The 24,917-nt window shown below is 45.6% G+C and overlaps 1 protein-coding gene across 1 annotated transcript in view; it reads right to left on the reverse strand.

Moving 5' to 3' along the window:
- cngb3.1 (cyclic nucleotide gated channel subunit beta 3, tandem duplicate 1) overlaps positions 1 to 24,917 on the reverse strand; it is a 283,664-nt gene that overhangs the window by 30,049 nt on the left and 228,698 nt on the right. Inside the window, exon 14 of the mRNA XM_070886506.1 lies at positions 5,549 to 5,695. Within this exon, the coding sequence (XP_070742607.1) occupies positions 5,549 to 5,695 (147 nt within the window). The remainder of the gene's footprint in view (positions 1 to 5,548; positions 5,696 to 24,917) is intronic.

Consider the following 24,917-nt stretch of genomic DNA (forward strand, 5'->3'; position numbering starts at 1 on the left):
TGGGGAAAGCAATTTAGACATTGCATCAGCATTACTGTGATCAGCTGATCGTCTGTATTCAATATCATATGTATATGCTGACAAAATCAAAGCCCACCTCTGCATTCGGGCTGCAGCTAATGTTGGAAGTGGTGACTTTGGATGGAGGATTGCTGTTAGGGGCTTATGGTAAACTTACGACCATACAAGTATTTGTGAAACTTCTTGACCCCAAAAATTAATGCCAAAGCTTCCCTTTCAATTTGCCCATAATTAGTCTCACTGGCACTGAGAGTGCGTGAAGCAAAAGCAATTGGTCTCTCCTCCCCGCTACGTGATACATGAGAGGTCACTGCCCCAACTCCATACGGAGGGGCATCACATGCTAGCTTAATCTCCTTAGATATGTCATAGTGAACGAACATGGTGCTCTCTACCAATTTGCTTTTACACTCCTTGAATGCTGTATCGCATTCTTTTGACCACTTCCAATGGACCTGTTTTTTCAAAAGTTCATTCAGTGGATGTAATACTGTAGCCAAATTTGGCAGGAACTTCCCATAATAGTTCAAAAGACCCAAGAATGAACGAAGTTCAGTGACATTCTTGGGAGTGGGTGCATTTCTAATTGCATCCAATTTTTCCATGGTCGGATGTAAACCATCTTTGTCTACTCTGTACCCTAAGTACTCCACTGAGTTTCTAAATAGCTCACACTTACAAGCAGACACTCGTACTCTGTGCTTCTCTAGCCGTTTGAGGACTTCATTCAATATATTATTATGAATTTGCCTATTTGGTGCTGAAATGAGTCTGTCATCCAAATAACATACTACCCCTTCAATACCTTGCAAAATCTGGTTCATCACCCCTTGGAATATGGCAGGGGTGGAAGACACTCCAAACGGTAGCCTATTAAATTGATATAGGCCTAGATGAGTATTTATAGTCAAACATGACTTGGACTCCTCATCTAGTTCAAGCTGTAAGTAGGCATTCGTAAGATCCAGTTTTGAGAAAATCTGACCACCTGTCAGTGTTGTGAACAAATCTTCTATATTCGGCAATGTATTGGGGACATTACCCTCTAAAACCTGGTTTACGGTTACTTTATAATCACCACACAATCTTACCTTACCATCGGACTTAGGTACAACAACAATGGGTGTAGCCCAATTACATCGATCTAACTTACATATAATGTTCTCAGTCTCTAGCCTTTTGAGTTCTTGCTCAACTTTCTCCTTGAGTGCACTGAACGTGGCTTGTAGTAAACCGATCTAGCATCCTTCTGTACCCTGACACTCACCTTGAAGCCTTGGATCGGACTTCCCATTTCGCAGAACATCTTCGGATACTTCTTGATAACCTCATCCGTTGATGAAAATCTCGCTTCCACACAGAAAATCTTACTCCAATCCAGCTTCAGTGAGCTCAACCAATTTCTTCCTAGTAAGGCAGACTTGTCTCCCTTCACTACTATTAGAGGCAAGTTCTGAAATTGATCTTTATATTTCACCGGTACAGTGATACAACCTACCACAGGAATTTTCTCTTCTGAGTAGCCACGCAGCTCTATCTTGGATTTCTCCAGTTGGAAATCACGCAATTTGTCGCGGTACAGTGACTCCGGTACTACACTCAAGGATGCACCCGTGTCGATTTCCATTGGTATCTTGAATCCCGCAACATCTATGTGGATTTTGAAGCTTTCCGAATCGCTGTCCGTTAACCTCGTGCTCCTGATGATGTGTAACTCTAACATCTCCTCGTCCTGTTGTTGTTCTTCCAAGCTATGTAGTCTCTTGGGATTTCTACTCCTGATAGCCAGGTTGTGCAGCATGGAGCACACAGCCACAAATTTAGCTATTTGCTCAGGGTTAACATAAGATCATAAGGAATAGGAACAGGAGTAGGCCATACGGCCCCTCGAGCCTGCTCCGCCATTCAATAAGATCATGGCTGAGCTCATCGTGGACTCAGCTCCACTTCCCCGCCTGCTCCCCATAACCCCTTATCCCCTTATCGTTTAAGAAACGGTCTATTTCTGTCTTAAATTTATTCAATGTCCCGACTTTCACAGCTCTCCGAGGCAGCAAATTCCACAGATTTACAACCCTCCGAGAGAAGAAATTCCTCCTCATCTCTGTTTTAAATGGACGGCCCCTTATTCTAAAATCATGCCCTCTAGTTCTAGTCTCCTCCATCAGTGGAAACATCCTCTCTGCATCCACCTTGTCAAGCCCCCTCATAATCTAATACGTTTCGATAAGATCACCTCTCATTCTTCTGAACTCCAATAAGTAGAGGTTCAACCTTCTCATAACCTTTCCTCATAAGTCAACCCCCTCATCCCTGGAATCAACCTAGTGAGCCTTCTCTGAACTGCCTCCAAAGCTAGTATATCCTTTCATATGTATGGAAACCAAAACCTTGTATAGCTGTAGCAAAACTTCCCTGCTTTTATACTCCATCCCCTTTGCAATTAAGGCCAAGATACCATTGGCCTTCCTGATCACTTGCTGTACCTGAAAACTATCCTTTTGTGTTTCATGCACAAGTACCCCCAGGTCCCGCTGTACTGCGGCACTTTGCAATCTTTCTCCATTTAAATAATAACTTGTCTTTGAGTTTTTCTGCCAAAGTGCACGACCTCACATTTTCCAACATTATACTCCATCTGCCAAATTTTTGCCCACTCACTTAGCCTGTCTATGTCCTTTTGCAGATTTTTTATGTCCTCTTCACACATTGCTTTTTCTCCCATCTTTGTAGCATCAGCAAACTTGGCTACGTTACACTCAGTCCCTTCTTCCAAGTCGTTTATATAGATTGTAAATAGTTGGGGTCCCAGCACTGATCCCTGCGGCACCCCACTAGTTACTGGTTGCCAACCAGAGAGTGAACCATTTATCCGGGCTCTCTGTTTTCTGTTAGTTAGCCAATCCTCTATCCATGCTAATATATTATCCCCACCCCCGTGAACTTTTATCTTGTGCAGTAACCTTTTATGTGGCACCTTGTCAAATGCCCTCTGGAGGTCCAAATACACCACATCCACTGGTTCGCCTTTATCCACCCTGTTTCTTACATTGTATTGTAGCTCCGCTCCTGAGTGCTCCAGGCATCTAAAGCGTTGCTTAAGCACAGTTATTGTTTGCTGGACCACATTGCGTATGTCTCTGTGGCTCTGGTTGTATGACTTCTCGGTGTGGGTGTCATGCAGCAGGGTCATCAGCCAGGTGGCTAGGCCATATCGGTTGTCACCAAGCATCCAATATTGTCCTTGTGGCTGACTCTTAAACATGTCAGAGACAGCGCTCTAACGAAGGATGTGAGCCTCATCGAAGCTGCCTGGACATTTGGCATTCACTGCCATTATGATCTGGTTGTGGTCGACAATTAGTTGGACCTTCAGGGAGTGAAATCCTTTTCTGTTACGAAAAAGCTTTGGGTCCTCACAAAGCATGGCGATGTGAGTGCACTGCATTGCTCCCTGCACCCTGGGGAACTTAGCAATGCGGTAGAATGCTCCAGCTCTGTCAGTCTGAGCCTCCGTGGTCATGGGGAAGCTGATAAAGTCCATCCTATGCGCGTACAGGGCCTCTGTGACCTGTCTAATGCAGCAATGTGTGGTATCGTGAGACAGAGGGGAAATCTCGACCACGGAGTCCTGAAAGGAACCGGATGCGTAGAAAGACAGTGCCGCAGTGACCTTGACCTCGACGGACAGTGATGTCCTGATGGCAGGCTGCATATCTGGCCTGATGACCTCTCATATTTTAGTGATCACCACCTTGTGGAAGTGCAGTCTCCGAAGGCAGGTGTGCTCGGACACGTCGAGGCAAGACCTCTTCTCCCTGTAAGTGCGGGGTGTGTATGGTCTGGACCTCCTCATTCTGGCACGTCTTAGATTGGGCATAACAACATTGTGCCATTTGCACTCTGCAGCATCTGCGTATTAATCGATGCAGGCTAAGAAATGGCCGATCCCATTCCAATGAAAGCATAATAGCGATTGATCAGAAGCAATAATTTCCACACTAAAATACACCTACAGTAAACCCCAATAGTCCAGAGTCTGAAAAGTTGTCTGTTGAGATGGTCACTTCACCTGAGAAGAACTCCAGAGTCAATCCAAACTCCCCCGAAGTTGAAGCGACCTGCGATTTGAAAAATGGCACCCACACTGCTGTGATTGATTCAGAACAGTTCCACTTTTTCTGAGTGGTGTTTTGGGCAAGCGATATTGTGTGCAAGGTGGTGAAAGTGACGCTGGGCGATCTCTTGGGCGTTAGTTTCGGCAAATTTGATCTTTACGACAAAATAAAGTGGGCGGTCGGTATTATTGAATCTTGGCGTTAAGTACCTGCAGAAAGTAATGCTGGGTGATATTATGGGCGTTGGTTTCGCCCATTCTGATGATTCCAGCCAAAAAAAGTTGGCGGGTGGTATTATTTTTTCCCAGCGTTACGTACATGGAGAAAGTAATGCTCGGCGATAAGTGTCTGAAATATGGGCATCAATTTCCATTTTGTGGCTAACTGGGCGATATCTGGGCGTTATATCTCATTTCAGCGGTAAAATGGATGTTAAGTGGGCGTTATGCATGCAAAAATAATGGAAAGTATAGCCCTAGGTAACTAGGAGGTTGATGTGTTGGACACACATGTGCTGGCATTGAACAGAGGGAATTTTAACTCTTCTGCAATCTGCCAATTGGATAATACTGCAACAATCTTGGGGTCAATTGTGATGGCAGAGATAAGACATACATCATATGGAACCAGATGCAGATGATGTGGAGATATGTCATGTAAATGCTAAATAGAAAGTTATATAAGAAATATGGGAAGATAAACCTTTGAGGAGGTGCCATGATTGCTGGGACAGGAAGTAATGGTCTCAAAGATGGATATCTTACAAAATATGTCATGAAGCAAGAGTCTATTTTCTCCACCATGAGCCTTGTTTTACCATCTGAATAAATACGAAGTTAACCCTTATGTATAACAATTTAATTGACATTAAGCAAATTAGAATAGTAAGGATGGCAGTGTTCTCATATGAGACAAGTAAAAGTGTATGTGGGACTAAGAACAAAAGAAATAGGAGCAATAATAGGCCGTACCACCCCTCGAGCCCGCTCCGCCATTCAATGAGATCATGGTCGATCTTCAACCACAACTCCAGTTTCTCGTCCGATTCCCATATTCTATGATTCCCTTAGAATTCAAAAATCTAGGCTACGTGCAGCTCGTGTATCTGTGTGGTCTACAACATGGCTTGTGACTTGGTCGTAAACTAAATGAAATGCATGATTTCTTGTATGTTTGACTCATAAATATGTATTCAGTGTTCTGCCTAAACTTGGTAATGAAAGAGGGAATTGGAAAAGTGAGCTATGTTACCCATGATTGTGAAGGGGCCTCTGCTGAACACATCATACCAAACATAGGAACAGTGTGGTCCCTAGATTTAGATGTGTAAGTGATGGTTTGTTTTTCCTGTTGCTGAATTTTGCATAAAAACATTGGATCCTATTTTATTTTAAGTATTTTTTACTTACTTGGCCTTCCTTTTAAGGATCTTCTGGGAATCTGGATAATACACCAGAATTTCATTCAGAGTCTTCTTGTTCAAAATAAATAAGTTTGTGAATCCACTGGCAACCACATTGGCAGTGCGTCGATTCCCACCACCCTGAGCCAGAAGACTGAAATAATAAGAGAACCTGGTCAGTTCCAACTTTGTGCCTCATTTACCACTTACATATTTGTATTAGGAAAAACAGTTGTTTATTTCATCAAGCAAGTCAAATGTAATGGGCTGAAGCAGCAGAATGGACTAGTCAGAGATCTAGCAATACCAAATAACATACAGCCAGTGTTTTGTAATAGAGGGTAGCAGCCATCTGTGTCAATGACTTGAGCAGATCGTTCAGCAGCAGAATATACATTAGTGTATAGACAAATAAGCAATCTACATGAAAAATCAATACCAGTGAATTGATGAGCAGGCATTAATCTGCAAGGTCATCAGTACTCAATGGAGACAGATACTAAAACAATGTATTTGTCATAACGCACAGGTACAGGAAACGACTAGTGTGATCAGGTCAGGTTGACACTATGGATTTAAATAATAACTAGTCGATATAATTTTTTGGGAGGAAAGTGGAGCTATTGATAACTCAGATCACCTGAATTTATCCCCTTCGGTTTATTTAAGAGAATAGCCAAACTTAGCCTATTTCAGGTGCACTTACCTGACTCTCTGCACAGGCACAACATAATTTCTTTAACCTGCCAAATATTTACTGCTGTTAGTATTATTAGATTGTTAGTTAGGTGAAACCTAAGGTTCGAATTTCACTCCTGGCGGGAGTCATGCAGGTTGGAGCTGTAGTGGACGGAAAATATCCAGTCCTCCACAGCAAGAGGCCTGGGTGATTTTAACTCTCCGATCCCGTCTGCATAGACCCCATCAGTCTCCAGCCCATATCCGGTGGGAAGCAATAGTTGGCTGGCGGGCAGGATAAAGCCATCACCATGGACCTGAAGTCACAGTTCTGGAACTCATGTAAATGATTGGGAAGGGGGTCGGGAGAGCCTCGCAGCCAGGGGAAGGAGGGAAGCCTGTGGCAGGAGATGCCTCAGCACTCGTCATCTTTTTGGGCTTCTTCTGGCCCTGGATCCTCTTCCTGACAGGTTGGCCTGTTGGAGAAGCCTCAACAACTTCCCTGCACAGGCCTTCGATTAAAATGGCAGCTGGGCCCAGTGATTATTTCAAGGCCACTGGGTCTTAGTGAATATTTTGGTGAGTAAGGGTTGCCTTACACTTTACAGAAAAAACTTCAACGCAAACATTTCGGATGTGCAAAAATTTTAAACGGCTGACATAAAAGTTTAATAATTACTTGATATCAAAATGTCCTAATTAACTTGCAGGGAGTTTACTGATTTTAATAGAAAATATGTCCTAAATTTTCCAAGTATGCGGCAGTGATGAGGAACCTCAGCTGCTGCCAGCTCATATTGGGAAATCACAGGTTTGCTACCAAACATTTTCCATCCATTGAATTTAATTTGTTGAATGTATAAAGTAAAGCAAAAAGGAATAATATGAGACTTCACCTACTCTAGTACTAAACCGTCATTAACTTTTCTGACATTTTGATAAGAAAATTAGCCATAACATTATGATTAATAATTTAAATGTGAATAAATATTCACATTATTTACAGGCATACATGCAGTATACAATAGAGCTCTTAATCTTGTAACTTGCTTGTTTTTAATGATTTTTCAGAATCCCTGCTGAGTAAGCACATTAAGTAATGCTTTATAATCGCGGACTGTCTTTCACTAAAGACTGAGGTATAAGTTCATATATGATCACGTGTCCCCATTTATAACATAAAAACATAAAATACTAGAAGCAGTCAACAGGTCAGGTAACATCTGAGGAGAGAGAAAAAGAGTTGATGTTTCAGGTCGATGACCTTTCATCATTCACCTTGATCTGCTGAATGTTTCCAGCATTTTGTGTTTTTATTTCAGATTTCCAGCATCTGCAGTATTTTGCTTTCCCCTCTCCGACCACCCGCACCACTCCTCCCATTTGTATTACAACTAAAATGAAATGTTATAGCCTAGAAATTCCAGTGTACTGAAAACCTGCCGGTGCCACCAAGGGCTGCAGTTAACGGCCGCTCGAATTCATAGCGCAGGTATTTTGGTGTTGCCTGCTAATTTAAATTAGCACAATGCTAAATGTACCGTGTAAGACTGGTTTTCCGGTGCTGCTCTCAGCAAAGGGCCCAATATAGCATGACCGCAGCATCCCTGGATCAAGAACAGCGTTGAGCCCCTGCACAAAGCTGGAGTTCTGCATACGAGACGCTGGGTGCCCCTTCAATGGCTTGTTGAGCCATTTGTGTTAGTGCTGAAGCAGTTTACCATTTTTTTGAGGTGCAGAAGGCAATTCAGCTTTAAGAACTGAAGACTGCCATTTGGAAATTATTTTTAATGCTTTTTTTCAGAAATCAGCTGGACTCTAAGGGCTGAAAACTGCCGATTTTAAAATTATTTTTATGGTTTTCATTTTAGTAGGCAGTTCCCCTTTAAGGGACTGACACTGCTTTCTAAGATGACAAAATAACTTTAAGATAACGCTGTTTTTGTCCTAGGGATGCTACAGCCCTGCTACATTGTGCTTCCTGCTGAGAAAAGTGCCAGAAAAGGAGATAAGTTTAGCGCTGTGCTAGTTTAAATTAGCAGGCAGTACCAACATATCAGTGCTGCCTGCGCTATGAATTCGGGCAGGCATTAACTGCCGCCCGCAGTGGCACCGGCAGGTTTTTGATGCACTGAAATTTCTAGGCCTCAGTATCCTCTTATCCAGTAGCAATTGATAGAGGATTATGTTCACCAGTTTTTGTAGCAGAGCGTGAATTATATCTAGGCTTGACTGGATCTATTACTGAAACTGAAACTCTGTTTCGTTCATAGATATTGCCACTGGAGTCCTGTCAGCAACTGGAAGTCCCTTATTTGAATTACCACAAGATACTGTCGGGCTAAACTACGTTTCAGCTTTATGAAGAGAGACGTGTTTAAAAATGGTAATGATAACAGACTGCATGGCTGGTACATTTACACAACTTATTTCTTATCAAATGCTGCAGATAATAAGATATTAATGGAACATTTATCTAACTTATATAAAGTTGTATGTGATCAGATGTCCCTTTAATGTGCAGTGGCACATATCTACTATCAAATTGTTCTCAAGATGATACCCATGAATTTTTAAAGTAAATGTAAAGCATGAAAAATTGCCTAAATTGGACAAATAGTTATTCCAAATCAAGTACATTAAAACAATGGATATTTGATCATTGCAGTGGACAGGAGTCTCAGTTGTTCTGGACATTTCACTTAAACTGACTGTAGTTGCAAAACATGTAGGTGAATTAGCTGCAATTTGACCGGATTTGAAATTGTTACAGCCTTTTTGTGGTAATGAAATGGTGCATGTTACTTGAGTTTGAAATCTTAATATAGCTCTCTGTCCAGTAATTTATGGTTTGCCTGCTCAAAATTTGTGCCAAAATATTCTATGTACAGAAGCAATTCAACTGATTCACCAAAATTCCAGGCCAATTCACCATCTACCATTATCTAAGTGTTCAGTTTGCCCCAAATGCATGTGGCTGACAATCCAGTGAAATTCAGCTCTTTGTTCTTTTACTTGGAGTGGGGCAGATGTGGGGTTGTGAGTTGGGTGGAAGTGCGGGCGGGTCGGAGCGGCCGTCGCTCCAAGTTATCAACTAAAGGGGAGGGCCGCTGTGAACTCTGCAAAGTTTTTAGTTAGGTCCACTGGCCACCAGGGTGGATTTCGGACGGGCTAGCGGCCTGGCACCTAAAAGGGGGTGCCAGGCTGCTTGCTGGCAACCTGGCAGAACCCATGGGCATAATTGCCGGCCCGACCTGGCAGTCGGCCGACAATAAAAAATAAAATGGAGTCGCCGGCAGTGTGATCTCCACTTTAAGGGCGGAAACGCCGGCCAGCCACAGACAGCTCTCCGCTGGGTAAAGCTGTCAATGGCACTGACTGGCGGCGGCGCTGCTCCTGCGAGGCAATTCCGCACAGGACAATTTCCCGCGGGGGTTGGAAAGCGGGTCACTGCCGATCGGTAAGGGGTCGGCGTGTACCTGACGCGGCGAGAAAGCGGGCGGGGTGGTCCCGTACACAGCTCCAAAAATAAAGAAGAGCAATTTACAAAATGGCAGCCCCTCCATGCCAACCAAGCGGCGAGTCCTTACCGACCTGTAGCCGCCTCTTTGAGGCAGTCACAGCTCTTATAGAAAGGGGCAATTTCAGCCCCGATGTGTTAACTTTAAAGATATTGACAGCTCCTTTCCAGATTAGAAAAGCAATTGGTTAAATTGGCCTGGATTTTTCTTGACCTTTTCGAAACATAGTGGGACTTCCATCTGTTATGTATGAAGAAAGAGTCAGACTGAATACTGTGAGCTCAAAGTAAAATGTGACCTTAGTCTTTTATTGCAAGTCTCCAGAGTACCTCTCCAACCTATGAGGCCTCTTTAAATACCTGTCCTCCCAAGGGATTATGGGATCACTTGGGACTCCAGTGGATGAGCCCTCTGGTGGCTGTATAAAGTATACACAAGTTTACATACATAACAACACTCCCCTGCCGAAGGTCAACAGAATAACTATTTACAAGGTGTATCGATCTGGGGCCCTTCTTGCCCTGTTTGATCGTCTCGGAGCAAATGCTGGTATTGGTGAATCATCTGTTGGGTCCTCGCTGGGCTGTTGTGCAGCTTGCCTTGCTGGGCTGCCTGGTGTGGTGAGTCCTGCTGGGCCGCTGTGGATGATGGGTTCTGCTTCGTGGTCAATCGCTGTGTCGGTTGCCACTGGTGTGTGTGTTGGGGGATCAAAGAAGGTAGGGTCCAAAGTGGGTTGCTCAGGATAGTCCGTGAATCTGAGTTTGATTTGGTCCAAGTGTTTCCGGGGAATGAGTCCATTTGGAAGTTTGACCCAAAACACCCTGCTCCCCTCTTTGGACACAACAGTGCCGGGAAGCCACTTGGGACCTTGTCCATAATTCAATACAAATACAGGATCATTGACTTTAACCTCGCGTGACACATTTACGCTATCATGGTATGTACTTTGTTGAAGCCGCCTGCTCTCTACCTGTTCATGTAGATCTGGATGAACTAACGAGAGCTTTGCTTTTTCATGAACAGATCAGCAGGTAGGATCCCAGTGAGCGAGTGGGGTCTCGTGCGGTGGCTAAGCAGGACTCGGGATAGGCAAGTCTGCAGTGAGCCTTCCGTTACCCTCTTCAAGCCTAGCTTGATGGTTTGCACTGCTCTCTCTGCCTGACCATTGGATACTGGTTTAAATGGGGCAGATATGACATGTTTGCGGTCATGAATTCTTTGTCGCTCACCAGGATATCGGGTAGCCCGTGCATGGCAAACATGGCCCGCAGGCTTTCAGTGGTGGCAGCGGACATGCTTGCCGACATTATCTCACATTCAATCCATTTGGAGTACGCATCTACAATCACAAGGAACATTTTATCCAAGAACGGGCCTGCATAGTCGACATGGACCCTAGACCACGGTTTGGAGGGCCAAGACCATAAACTTAGTTGGGCCTCCCTGGGTGCATCACTTAACTGCAAACATGTGTTACATCTATGTACGCAGGATTCTAAGTCCGCATCGATACCGGGCCACCACACGTGGGATCTGGCTATCGCTTTCATCATTACGATGCCTAGGTGGGTGCTGTGGAGGTCACTGATGAAGGTGTCTCTGCCTTTCTTGGGAACCACTGCGCGATTTTCCCACAGAAGGCAGTCTGCATGTATAGGTATTTCATCTTTGCGCTGCTGGAACAGTTTTATCTCTTCCTGCATTTCGACTGGGACACTGGACCAGCTCCCATGAAGCACACAGTTTTTAACTAGGGACAGTAAGGGGTCCTGGCTCATCCAGTTTGGAATCTGTCGGGCTGTGATGGGTGATTGCTCACTCTCAAATGCGACCATAACCATGACTAAATCTGCGGGCTGCGCCATTTCCACCCCCATGGTGGGCAATGGCAGCCTGCTGAGAGCATCGGCACAGTTTTCTGTGCCTGGCCTGTGGCGGATGGCATAGTTGTATGCAGACAACGTGAGCGCCCATCTATGGATGCAGGCCGATGCATTAGTATTTATTCCCTTACTCTCGGAAAACAGGGATATCAGCGGCTTAAGATCAGTTTCATTTTCAAATTTTAGTCCGAATGGGTATTGATGCATTTTCTTTACCCCATAGACACATGCTAACGCTTCTTTTTCAATCATGCTGTAGGCTCTCTCAGCCTTAGACAGACTCCTGGATGCATACGCAACCGGTTGCAATTTCCCCAAATCATTAGCTAGTTGCAATACACACCCGACACTATATGACGACGCATCACATGCTAGTACCAAACGCTTACATGGATCATACAACACAAGCAATTTGTTTGAGCATAACAATTTTCCAGCTTTTACAAAGGCATTTTCTTGGCTTTTGCCCCATACCCATTCATCCCCTTTATGTAGTAAGGCGTGCAGTGGTTCTAACAGTGTGCTGAGACCCGGTAAGAAGTTACCAAAGTAGTTCAGGAGTCCTAGAAATGATCGCAGCTCCATCATGTTCTGTGGCCTCGGTGCGTTCTCGATTGCCTCAGTCTTTGAATCGGTGGACCTGATGCCATCCGCCGCGATCCTCCTCCCCAGGAACTCCACTTCGGGCGCCAGGAAAACGCACTTTGAGCATTTTAACCTGAGCCCCATGTGGTTGAGTCGATTAAGAACCTCCTCCAGGTTCTGCAAATGCTCTACTGTGTCCCTACCTGTAACCAAGATGGCCTCCTGGAAGATCACTGTGCATGGGACCGACTTCAGTAAGCTTTCCATGTTTCTCTGGAATATCGCTGCCGCTGATTGAATTCCAAATGGGCATCTGTTATAAATGAAGAGACCTTTGTGCGTGTTGATGAAGGTGAGGCCCTTTGATGATTCCTCCAGCTCCTGCGTCATGTAGGCCGAAGTTAAATCCAGCTTCGTGAACGTCTTTCCTCCCGCCAGCATTGCAAAAAGGTTGTCGGCCTTTGGTAGTGGGTATTGGTCCTGCAGGGAGAAATGATTGATAGTTACTTTGAAATCACCACAGATTCTGACGGTGCCATCTCCCTTGAGGACTGGGACAATTGCACTGGCCCACTCATTGAATTCGATCAGTGAAATGATGTCCTCTCTTTGCAGCCGGTCTAGCTCGATCTCTATCCTTTCTCTCATTATGTACAGTACTGCTCTCGCCTTGTGATGAATGTGTCGTGCCCCCGGAATCAGGTGGACCTGCACTTTTGCTCCTTGGAATTTCCCGATGCCTGGTTCAAACAGCGAAGGGAACTTGTCTAAGACCTGGGCTCACGAAGTGTCATCAGCGAGCGATAGCGCTCTGACGTTGTCCCAGTTCCAGTGTATCATTCCCAGCCAGCTCCTGCCGAACAGCATGGGAGCATCGCCCGGTATCACCCAGAGTGGTAGTTTGTGCACCACTTCATCATAGGAGACCTTTATGGTTGCACTGTCGATTACAGGAATCAGTTCCTTTGTATAAGTTCTTAGTTTCGTGCGAATTGGAGTTAAGACTGGCCTGGAGGCCTTGCTGCACCACAATTTTTCGAAAGTCTTTTTGCCCATGATGGACTGGCTTGCGCCCGTGTCCAGCTCCATTGACCCCGGGAGTCCATTTAGTTCCACATTCAGCATTATTGGGGTACACTTTGTGGTGAATGTGTGCACCCCATGTACCTCTGCCTCCTCGGTCTGAGGCTCTGGTTCGTCGTGATCTGCCATGGATCTGTCATCCTCTGCAACATGGTGGTTTGCAGGATTAACAGGATTTGCAGCTCGCCTGCACATATGTTGGAGGTGTCCCATTGTTCCACAGCCCTTGCAAACGTACCCTTTGAAACGGCATGAATGGAAACGATGATCACCCCCGCAGCGCCAACAAGGTGTTAATGGCCTTGCATTTATCACCCTTGATGGTGGACTCAGACATTTGCAGACGAGCAACTGCAGGCATGTATGACCTGCCCTGTATGTTGCGATTTGAAAACAACATCACTTTGTTCACAGTACTTGTAGCAGCACTTATGTGCTGAGAGATTTGCTTCGTATTGTCACTGGTGGCAATGAACGCCTGGGCTATCGCTATGGCCTTACTCAAGGTTGGGGTCTCTACAGTCAAAAGTTTGCGAAGTATGATTTCGTGGCCAATGCCAAGTACGAAAAAGTCTCGGAGCATGTGCTCCAAATGTTGTTCAAATTCGCAATGTCCTGCAAGACGTCTCAGCTCGGCGACATAACTCGCCACTTCCTGGCCTTCAGACCTTTTGTAGGTGTAGAACCGGTACCTTGCCATCAGAACACTTTCCTTTGGGTTCAAATGCTCCCGGACCAGTGTGCACAAATCATTGTATGATTTCTCCATGGGTTTCGCTGGAGTGAGCAGATTTTTCATAAGGCCATACGTTGGTGCCCCGCAGATGGTGAGGAGAATCGGCCTTCATTTGGCAGCATTTTCTTCTCTATCCAGCTTGTTGGCTACCAAGTATTGGTCGAGTCACTCCACAAAGGTTTCCCAATCATCTCCCTCCGAGAATTTCTCCAGGATGCCCACTATTCGTTGCAATTTTTGGGTTCGCTATCTGTATCTCGTCGCCAGTTGTTATGTATGAAGAACGAGTCACACTGAATACTGTGAGCTCAAAGTAAAGTGTGACCTTAGTCTTTTATTGCAGGTCTCCAGAGTGCCTCTCCAACCTGTGAGGCCTCCTTAAATACCTGTGCTCCCAAGGGATTATGGGATTCCTTGGGACTCCAGTGAATGAGCCCTCTGGTGGCTGTACAGAGTATATACAAGTTTACATATATAACAACATCCATCCACTTAATCCTGCTAACTCCAGACTGCTTTTTCCTGTGAGGTCCTAATTTAGTATGGATGATGGATTGAAGGTGGAATTCCTACTGCTGAATGGTTCTCTGCTGCCGGGAGGGAGGGATATTCGGTTTAACCATGGCAGTTAAAAGACTGTTGCAGCTTAAAGGGGCAGAAGACAATCCAATTGTTAAGGAGGCAGAGTCAGAGCACAGTGAAAGAAAAATGGCAGAATGTGGACCAGAATCAGGGGTATCTGCTGCAGTCAAAACCCAAGATTCTTGGAAGCTTCTGTGGAGGTGATATTGGTGGAGATAATGGCAAGGACAATAAGATTATTTGCAACCCAAGACATGGAGCCCCCAAAAAGATTAGTGCACCCAGTCAATGCCATATCAACAATTGTGCGGCCATTGTCACAGAGCCAGAAACATTTTAATAATCTCACCAGGTATGTAAGGGTACGAGTACCCACATACATCCTGAAATAATGCAGAAAGCATAACTCAACCTCCACACCATTCATGTACACACAGTGTGAATGAAAAGATAAATATCACAGTTAATATGCACCAGGTAACTCATCAACCTCTCTCACTGAGTGAACATCCCTCTCTCACCATTCCACTGTTCCTTATCCCACTTTCTGAGACCAAGCTTTATAGTGTGTGAGTGAAAAGTGAATAGACTGTTGCATTGCATTGCAAAGCATTTTTACAGTGGAATGTCTGCGGAAACCTCAATGAAATTAAACTTTTAATTCATTCCTACCTTCTCTTCATTTTAATGTTCTTTGCAAAGGAAAAGTTCTGCGACTCCTGGGCAGATTTACTGGGGGAGGTGGTGGGAGTTGGAGGAGAGCATCAGGTTCAGATTGGTAATGGGATGGCTCTTCTGTTATTATAATCTTCAAACCTTCTGAGTAATTGAAAGGCCTATCATTACTTAGTCACTTCTTCGAAATCACAATTAATAGGCCACCCTCCTAAAATGAATGAGTTATTTTAAGAGTTGGAGGTAAAATCAGGCTTTGAATCTGGTTACATTGGCCCTGATAGTAACTCAAAGGTGCATTGGGAGCAGGGCGCCGGGTCCTATACCACATGGGAAACCCGGAAGAAAGTTCAGCCCGTCTGTATGTGGCATTTTAATGTGGCCCTATTATCATTTTACTTCTGGGTTTGGCGTTGATAGGTCCCACGGGATGTGATGTCTTCTCCAGTATTTAAAGGGTTAATCCAAAGATGGAATTTGGATGAGTTGGGAGTTGGAACAAGACAAACTGAGAATGGATTCAGGATGGTCAAAGGCTGCACCCCGCTTCAATGACGCCTCCCTTGATGTGCTGTTGGTAGATTTGAGGAGCCGGAGAGAGATAGTCTTCCTCAGCAATGGAAGGAAGAAATCTGCTGCTGCTGTCACAAAGAAGGTGTGGTTAGAGATGTCCAAGGAGGTTAACAGCACAAGCATTGTGCCACGCTCCTGGCTTCAGTGCAGGAAGTGCTTTAATGACCTAAGCAGGTCAGGAAAGGTGAGCACAATTGCACATTCACCTACATCCTGTTGTGCGCGTCACCCCATACACTCATTCTGCATTTTGATGCCCACTCCATCACATCACTCCTCACACCCATCCTTCTCTTTCTAGGCACTTCCTCACATCCCCATCAATCCATCCACCACTGCCACTCACTCTCATCTTTTTTCAATTTCCTGCCTCTCCTTAATTACCACGCTCACCAAATACATTGCATCCATTGAGCGAACACATGCTATTGCACTCACTTATAGGTCTAAGTTTTCACTCATTACAGGAGAAAAGAACGCAATACACAAGGGAGGGGGAGAGAAGTTGAATGGGCATCCACAGATCACATAGTTGAGGAGGAAGCGCTAGAGATCAGTGGCATCTCAGCCTCCTTGAAAATCGGAGATGAGGAGATAGGGACCTCCCAGCTATAGAATCATAGAATCATAGAATGGCTACAGCACAGAAGAAGGCCATTCAGCCCGTCGAGCCCGTGCTGACTCTCAGCTAGTCCCACTCACCTGCCCTTTCCCCGTAGCCCTGCAATTTTTTTCCTTCAGGTACTTATCTAACTCCCTTTTGAAAGATAAAGTTGAGTCTGCCTCCATCACTCGCAGTGCATTCCAGATCTTAATCACTCGCTGCATAAAGAAGTTTTTCTTACATCGCCTTTGGTATCATCATCAATCTGTCATCGCCTATCTAGTGACAGAATGAAATATAATGCACAAACATGTCACACAACACTCAGTCATGTTGATTTGATTTCCACAGTGAGTGAAATATCTTCATCTATCATCTTCATAATGATAAGTTTGCAACATTCTTACCCTGTGAGTACTAATTCATATCTTTTATCTCTGACTGGGCCTACATGCACGCAGCAGGAGTCCATGGACCACACTGATGACGAATCCTCAGAGGAGCCGATTCCTTCTGAGGGTGCAGCTTCACAGGACTCATGCTTACCATGCACCAGCTCAGATACCAGTTAGACTGATAGTTGGGTTTTCACCTGGTGATTCACATTTCACAATTGAGCAAGAGCTGATGGTGGTGTCAGGGACAGCTGTAGGGAGACTGCATTGGATGCGCAGCGCTCTCCCAGCTGGACACAGATACTGTATCCTGGGAGCCCTCGATGAAAAGGACAATCATTGAGGAGCAGCAGAGAATGTGCGATATACTGACAAGAACACTGTCCACAACTGCATGGAGAATAGAACTGACTGCTTCAAGCATAAGTGGATTGATATTGCAAGGCACTGCGACGATATCTTCTTGCATGGAGTGAGCAACTCCGTGGAACATCAAACGTAGCAATCAAATGTGTCCATGCACGCTTTGGCCACAGCTGTGCATACTCTGGATGCCAACATTTCTGGCACCTTAAATAAGATGACAGATACCTTGGCTCTACAACGCAGCAATCTGCTCTCCATCAGAGTGGTAGAAGTTAAGTGTGGCTGGCCTATGAGAGGGATAATGGTGAAAGGGGACATGGAAGCAGGGACTGCACTCAATGCGCTTCCACTTCTCACTGGTTGCACCCCCCCTCCCCCCCACCCCTCAATAAGTACCCGACATGTCGCCTCAAGCCTGCCTACACAAGTGCACGTGGAGAAGTCTTTGGCGGGGTCCTCATGGGCTTCAAAACTCAGAGGTCGTCGGCCAAGAGTATATTACAGTCAGAGCAGGGATCTGAGCAGCCTTACTCTATCTCTGCTGAAGTCACACTGATTGCACCACATAAGAGCGGTGGGAAAAGGGGGAAAAATGTGTGTGTGCCGGGGAATTGCCAGTATCACCGGCAACTCGAGTTAATGGCCGCTGAAAATGACCTCAGCGCTACCGTTGAAAAATTTGTGCTGGGGGTTGGCGATGCAGAGCGCAGCGCTAACTTACCATGCAATGCCCTGCTGGTGGCATTAATGGAGGCCTCCAACTCCAAGTTCCCATCCACAGTCAGCATTGCAGCTTCTTACAGTTTGTGGCAGCGAGGCTGTGGTGTTTGCAAGGCATTGTGCCAGTTAAAGGGTTATGAATTAAAAGGCTATGTATTAAAGGGGCAATGCATTCAGAACTAAGAAAAATTACAATGCAGTGAAAAAATGCAACCTTTAGCTCTTACTGCCTTTCAATAAAAATTAACATTAAAAAGAAGTTCCAAATGGGATTCCTCAGCACTTACAGCTGAATTCCCTTCCAAACCTCAAAAAATGGGCAAAGTGCTTTAGCGCTAACACAATTGGCTCAGCAAACCAGGGAAGGGGCTCCCAGGCTCTCACATGCAGCACTCCAGCTTTATGTAGGGGAGCAAGAGAGGTCCTCTACCCACAGGAGCCAGGGGCCCTCCAGAAAGAATGATGTGGGACCGAGTGGCCCCCACAATCTGGCTCCAATGCCCAAAAAAGCTTTGTGACCTCAGATCACAGTCAAGGTCAGTGAATGCATCTTCAAAAGCCGTCTCTGACCAATTACATCACTAGCAGCTCAACCCCCCACCCACACCTCCCAATCACTCACCTATAAACAATCTGTACCAATCTACAAATGAGGCACATCTACCATTCCTAGCCTTACCTCACCGCCTTGGAGAAGACGGTGCTGGCCATTCTTGGCAGGTGCATGGCTGGGCCCTTGGTCAGTGGTGGGGCTGAAAGAAGACAAGAGGCTGGTATCCTCATAGGTTATCCTCCTTCTCACATGTAACTCTTGCTTTCCCTCTCGTCACTACAACTCCACCCTTGTGCCTTCCTCATTTCGGACACCCAAGAAATGCAAACTGCCCAGCCAGTGGTTGACCAAAAAGAGGGAGAGGAGAGTGAAGAGGAAGAAGAAGAAGACAAAAGCAAAATACTGGGGATGCTGGAATCTGAAATAAAAACAGAAAATGATGGAAATCTAAGTGGATCAGGCAGCATCTGTGGAGAGAAACAGAGTTAACGTTCCATTTTGAACTTTTGTTAATTCTGATGAAGGGTCATCGACCTGAAACGTTAACTCTGTTTCTCTCCACAGATGCTGCCTGACCTGCTGAGATTTCCAATATTTTCTGTTTTTATTTAAGAAGAAGAAGATGATTGGTTTGACATTCCCAGTCATCAGGTCCTCAAAGTCGACCAGCAAGGCCATTTCCAGTGTCCCCCACTGAAAGTCAGCAGCCTTCCAGCAGCCATGCTGCAGCCACTGGGGTAGCACTGTGTGACATCAGTAGGATAGGAAAAGGCACACACAAGGGTGATGAGTTGATTTCTTGATGTAATATTAGATGGATAGAGATTGGGAAGTTTGCTTTGTGGTGGCTTTTATTTCAGCATTGCAGCCAAGAGGACACTGTGATGGTCAGTAACAGAGGGAAGGTAAGGTGTGGGACAAATGTTGAAAGGTGAATTGGGGTTGTGATCATTGGGAGCATAGGCAGATTATTCCATCCTAGATATCCTGGCCAGAAAGGGACTGTCTGGGATGCATCCTTCCATCTGTTTTCTCCTCTTCTGCCTCTTCCTCTTTTGTGTCTTTCTCTTCCCTCTGTGAGCGGCTGCTGTAAATCTGAAATGACAGAATGAAATGTTGGAAATACTCAGCAGGTCAGGCAGCATCTTGAGTGAGATGTGAACTCTGTTTCTTTCTCCATGGATATTACCTGACCTGTTGAGTATTTGCAGCATTTTTTGTTTTTTCAGATGCCTTCCTTTACCATCTGAGGCCTTGCAAGCATCCAGCAGCACTTCATACACAATTCAATTTTTTAAACATCTATTGCAGCAAGTCATTACTTCAATAAAATCAAATAAATCCCCTTTTGCCATTTTTGGCAGTAACGGGTGGTGTAAAGCCCCTGAATTTTTTGCACAATAGCTTTATAGTTACATCATCATCATAGGCAGTCCCCCGGAATCGAGGAAGATTTGCATCCACTCTTAAAGTGAGTTCTTTGGTGGCTGAACAGGTCAATGTGAGAGCCACAGACCACGTCACAGGTGGGACAGACAGTCGTCGGGGGAAGGGGGGGGAGGGGACTGATTTGCCGCATGCTCCTTCCGCTGCCTGCGCCTGACCTCTTCACACTCGCGGCATTGAGATTCGAAGAGCTCTTCTCCCTGCACTTTTTCCTAGGGCGGTCTTCAGCCAGGGACTCCCAGGTGTCAGTAGTGATGTCGCACTTTACCAGGGAGGCTTTGAGGGTGCCCTTGTACCGTTTCCGCTGCCCACCTTTGGTTTGTTTTCCGTGAAGGAGCTCCGCATAGAGCAATTGCTTAGGGAGCCTCGTGTCTGGCATCCGAACTATGTGGCCTGAGCGAAGCTGATCGAGTGTGGTCAGTGCTTCAATGCTGGGGATATTAGCCTGGGCGAGGACCCTGATGTTGGTGCGTCTGACCTCCCAGGGGATTTGCAGGATCTTGCGGAGACATCATTGGTAATATATCTCCAGCGACTTGAGGTGTCTTCTGTACATCGTCCATGCCTCTGATCCATACAGGCGGGTGGGTATTACTACAGCCCTGTAGACCATGAGCTTGGTGGTAGGTTTGAGGGCCTGGTCTTCGAATACTCTTTTCCTCAGGCAGCCAAAGGCTGCACTGGCGCAATGGAGGCGATGTTGAATCTCCGCATCAATGTCTGTCTTTGTTGATAAAAGGCTCCCGAGGTATGCAAAGTGGTCAGTGTTGTCAAGGGGGGCGTCGTGAATATTGATGACTGGGGGCCTTGCTGTGTGGCAAGAACAGGCTGGTGGAGGACCTTTGTCTTATGGATGTTAAGCGTAAGGCCTATGCTTTCATATGCCTCGGTGAATACATCAACTGTATCCTGGAGTTCAGCCTCAGAATGTGCGCAGACACAGGCATCGTCTGTTTACTGCAGCTCAAAAACAGAGGTTGGGGTGATCTTGGACCTGGCCTGGAGGCGGCGTAGGTTAAACAGCTTCCCACTGGTTCTGTAGTATAGTTCCACTCCAGCGGGGAGCATGTTGACTGGGAGGTGGAGCATGGCAACGAGGAAGATTGAGAAGAGGGTTGGAGTGATGACGTAGTCCTGTTTGACCCTGGTCCGGACGTGGATTGGGTCTGTAATGGAACCGCTGGTAAGGATCACGGCCTGCATGTTGTCGTGGAGCAGGCGAAGGATATTGACAAACTTTTGGAGGCATCCAAAACGGAGGAGGTCTCTCCATAAGCCCTCATGGTTGACAGTGTCAAAGACCTTTGTAAGATCGAAAAAGGCCATGTATAAGGGCTGGCGCTGCTCCCTGCATTTTTCCTGCAGCTGTCGTGCTGCAAAGATCATGTCCGTTGTGCCCCGTAGGGGACGAAATCCGCACTGTGATTCCGGGAGGAGCTCCTCGGCCACAGGGAGAAGACGGTTGAGGAGGACTCTAGCAACAACCCCCCAGTGGCTGATAGCAGGGAGATTCCCCTGTAGTTGCCGCTGTCGGATTTGTCCCCCTTTTTAAAGATGGTTACGATCACTGCATCTCTGAGATCTCCCAGCAAAATCTCCTCCCTTCAAATGAGAGAGATGAGGTCATGTATCCGCGCCAACAGCGCCTTTCCGCCATACTTTAGCGCCGCAGCAGGAATTCCATCCGCACCCGTAGCCTTGTTATTCTTGAGCTGTTTTATGGCTTTGCCTACCTTGTGCAGTGTTGGGGTTTCACTGAGGTGGTTGTAGTTGCACAAGGGTATGCACATGGATGTAGGAGAAAATGTTATGTTGTGAAGTCCACTGCTGGTAACTAAGTGAATTAATAAGGTCATCCTTGGCAGCAATGTGAGCACCTGGTGCTGCATTGCAATCATCACCTTTCTCCTCCTCGTCTTCCTTATTTTCCTTCTTGGATTTGTCTGCATCAGATGTGCACTCTGCACTTTGTTCTTCCTGCAGGCCCAAACCTCGTTGTTGCGTAACATTCTGCAGAGCGTAGCACACCGCGATCATTCTAGAGATCCTGGCTGGTGATTATTGAAGGACGGCTCCTGATCTGTCTAGGCACCTGAAGCGCATCTTCAGCATGCCAATGACTTGTTCGATCATATGTCTGGTGGCCATATGGCATTCATTGTAGAGCTTCAGTGGGCGACTTTAATCTACATATAGATTGGGCTGGTAGCAATGTGGTGGAGGAGGATTTCCTGGAGTATATTAGGGATGGCTTTCGAGACCAATATGTTGAGTAACCAACTAGAGAGTTGGCCATCCTAGACTGGGTGTTGTGTAATGAGAAAGGAATAATTAACAATCTTGTTGTGCGAGGCCCCTTGAGGATGAGTGACCATAATATGGTAGAATTCTTTATTAAGATGGAGAGTGACAATGTTAATTCAGAGACTAGGGGCCTGAACTTAAGGAATGGTAACTTCGATGGTGTGAGACATGAATTGGCTAGGATAGACTGGCAAATGGTACTTAAAGGGTTGACAGTGGATAGGCAATGGCAGACATTTATAGATTACATGGATGAACTTCAATAATTGTACGTCCCTGTATGGAGTAAAAATAAAACGGGGAAGGTAGCTCACCCGTGGCTCACAAGGGAAATTAAGGATAGTGTTAAATCCAAGGAAGAGGCATATAAATTGGCCAGAAAAAGCAGCAAACCTGAGGCCTGGGAGAAATTTAGAATTCAGCAGAGGAGGACAAAGGATCTAATTAGGAGGGGGAAATAGAGTATGAGAGGAAGCTTGCTGGGAACATAAAAACTGACCGCAAAAGCTTCTATAGATATGTGAAGAGAAAAAGATTAGTGAAGACCAACGTAGGTCCTTTGCAGTCAGAATCAGGTGAATTTATAATGGGGAACAAAGAAATGGCAGACCAATTGAACAAATACTTTGGTTCTGTCTTCATGAAGGAAGACATAAATAACCTTCCGGAAATACTAGGGGACCGAGGGTCTAGCGAAAAGTAGGAACTGAAGGAAATCCTTATTAGTCAGGAAATTGTGTTAGGGAAATTGAAGGGATTGAAGGCCGATAAATCCCCAGGGCCTGATAGGCTGCATCCCAGAGTACTAGAAATACTGGATGCATTGGTGATCATTTTCCAACATTCTATTGACACTGGATCAGTTCCTATGGACAGGAGGGTAGCTAATGTAACACCACTTTCTAAAAAAGGAGGGAGAGAGAAAACAGGAAATATTAATGATTTAGACGAGGGGATTAAATGTAGTATCTCCAAATTTGCGGATGACACTAAGTTGGGTGGCAGTGTGAGCTGTAAGGAGGATGCTATGAGGCTGCAAAGTGACTTGGATAGGCTAGGTGAGTGGGCAAATGCATGGCAGATGAAGTATAATATGGATAAATGTGAGGTCATCCACTTTGGTGGTAAAAACAGAGAGACAGACTATTATCTGAATGGTGACAGATTAGGAAAAGGGGAGGTGCAACGAGACCTGGGTGTCATGGTACATCAGTCATTGAAGGTTGGCATGCAGGTACAGCAGGCGGTTAAGAAAGCAAATGGCCTTCATAGCGAGGACATTTGAGTACAGGGGCAGGGAGGTGTTACTACAGTTGTACAGGGCCTTGGTGAGGCCAGACCTGGAGTATTGTGTACAGTTTTGGTCTCCGAACATGAGGAAGGACATTCTTGCTATTGAGGGAGTGCAGCAAAGGTTCACCAGACTGATTCCCAGGATGGCGGGACTGACATATTAAGAAAGACTGGATCAACTGGGCTTGTATTTACTGGAGTTCAGAAGAATGAGAGGGGATCTCATGGAAACGTTTAAACTTCTGACGGGTTTAGACAGGTTAGATGCAGGAAGAATGTTCCCAATGTTGGGGAAGTCCAGAACCAGGGGTCACAGTCTAAGGATAAAGAGTAAGCCATTTAGGACTGAGATGAGGAGAAACTTCTTCACCCAGAGAGTGGCGAACCTGTGGAATTCTCTACCACAGAAAGTTGTTGAGGCCAATTCACTAAATATATTCAAAAAGGAGTTAGATGTAGTCCTTACTACTAGGGGGATCAAGGGGTATGGTGAGAAAGCAGGAATGGGTTACTGAAGTGGCATGTTCAGCCATGAACTTATTGAATGGCGGTGCAGGCTCGAAGGGCCGAATGGCCTACTCCTGCACCTATTTTCTATCTTTCTATGTTTCTATGTTTCTAGACCGGTTAGCCTGACATCAGTGGTGAGGAAAATGTTGGAATCAATTATTAAAGATGAATTAGCAGCGCATTTGGAAAGCAGTGACAGGATCGGTCCAAGTCAGCATGGATTTATAAAAGGGAAATCGTGCTTGACAAATCTTCTAGAATTTTTTGCCGATGTAACTAGTAGAGTGGACAAGGGAGAACCAGTGGATGTCGTGTATTTGGATTTTCAAAATGCTTTTGACAAGGCCCCACACAAGAGATTAGTGTGCAAAATTAAAGCACATGGTATTGGGGGTAATGAATTGACATGGATAGAGAACTGGTTGGCAGACAGGAAGCAGAGAGTCGGAATAAATAGGTCCTTTTCAGAATGGCAGGCAGTGATCAGTGGGGTGCCGCAGGGTTCAGTGCTGGGAGCCCAGCTATTTACAATATACATCAATGATTTAGATGAAGGAATTGAATGTAATATCTCCCAGTTTGCAGATGACATTAAGCTGGGTGGCGGTGTGAGCTGTGAGGAGGATGCTAAGAGGCTGCAGGGTGACTTGGATATGTTAGGTTTTTGGGTGGGCGGCCCCTTTAAGGGACTACATGGCCCATTCACAGTTTCACCCATGGGCGCAATTTAACATGAAAAATCCAGTCCCAGGCTGCGCCAGAGCAGCAGAGAGCTATGTGGCCACACGGCCATCCAACTTAGAAGGAACATTGATGGCAGCTCCTCAGGAATCTTGTGCAACCTTGTAGAAATACCTTTTTCTGATTGC

This window comes from Pristiophorus japonicus, chromosome 1, assembly GCF_044704955.1.
Source record: "Pristiophorus japonicus isolate sPriJap1 chromosome 1, sPriJap1.hap1, whole genome shotgun sequence".
NCBI lineage: Eukaryota > Metazoa > Chordata > Chondrichthyes > Pristiophoridae > Pristiophorus > Pristiophorus japonicus.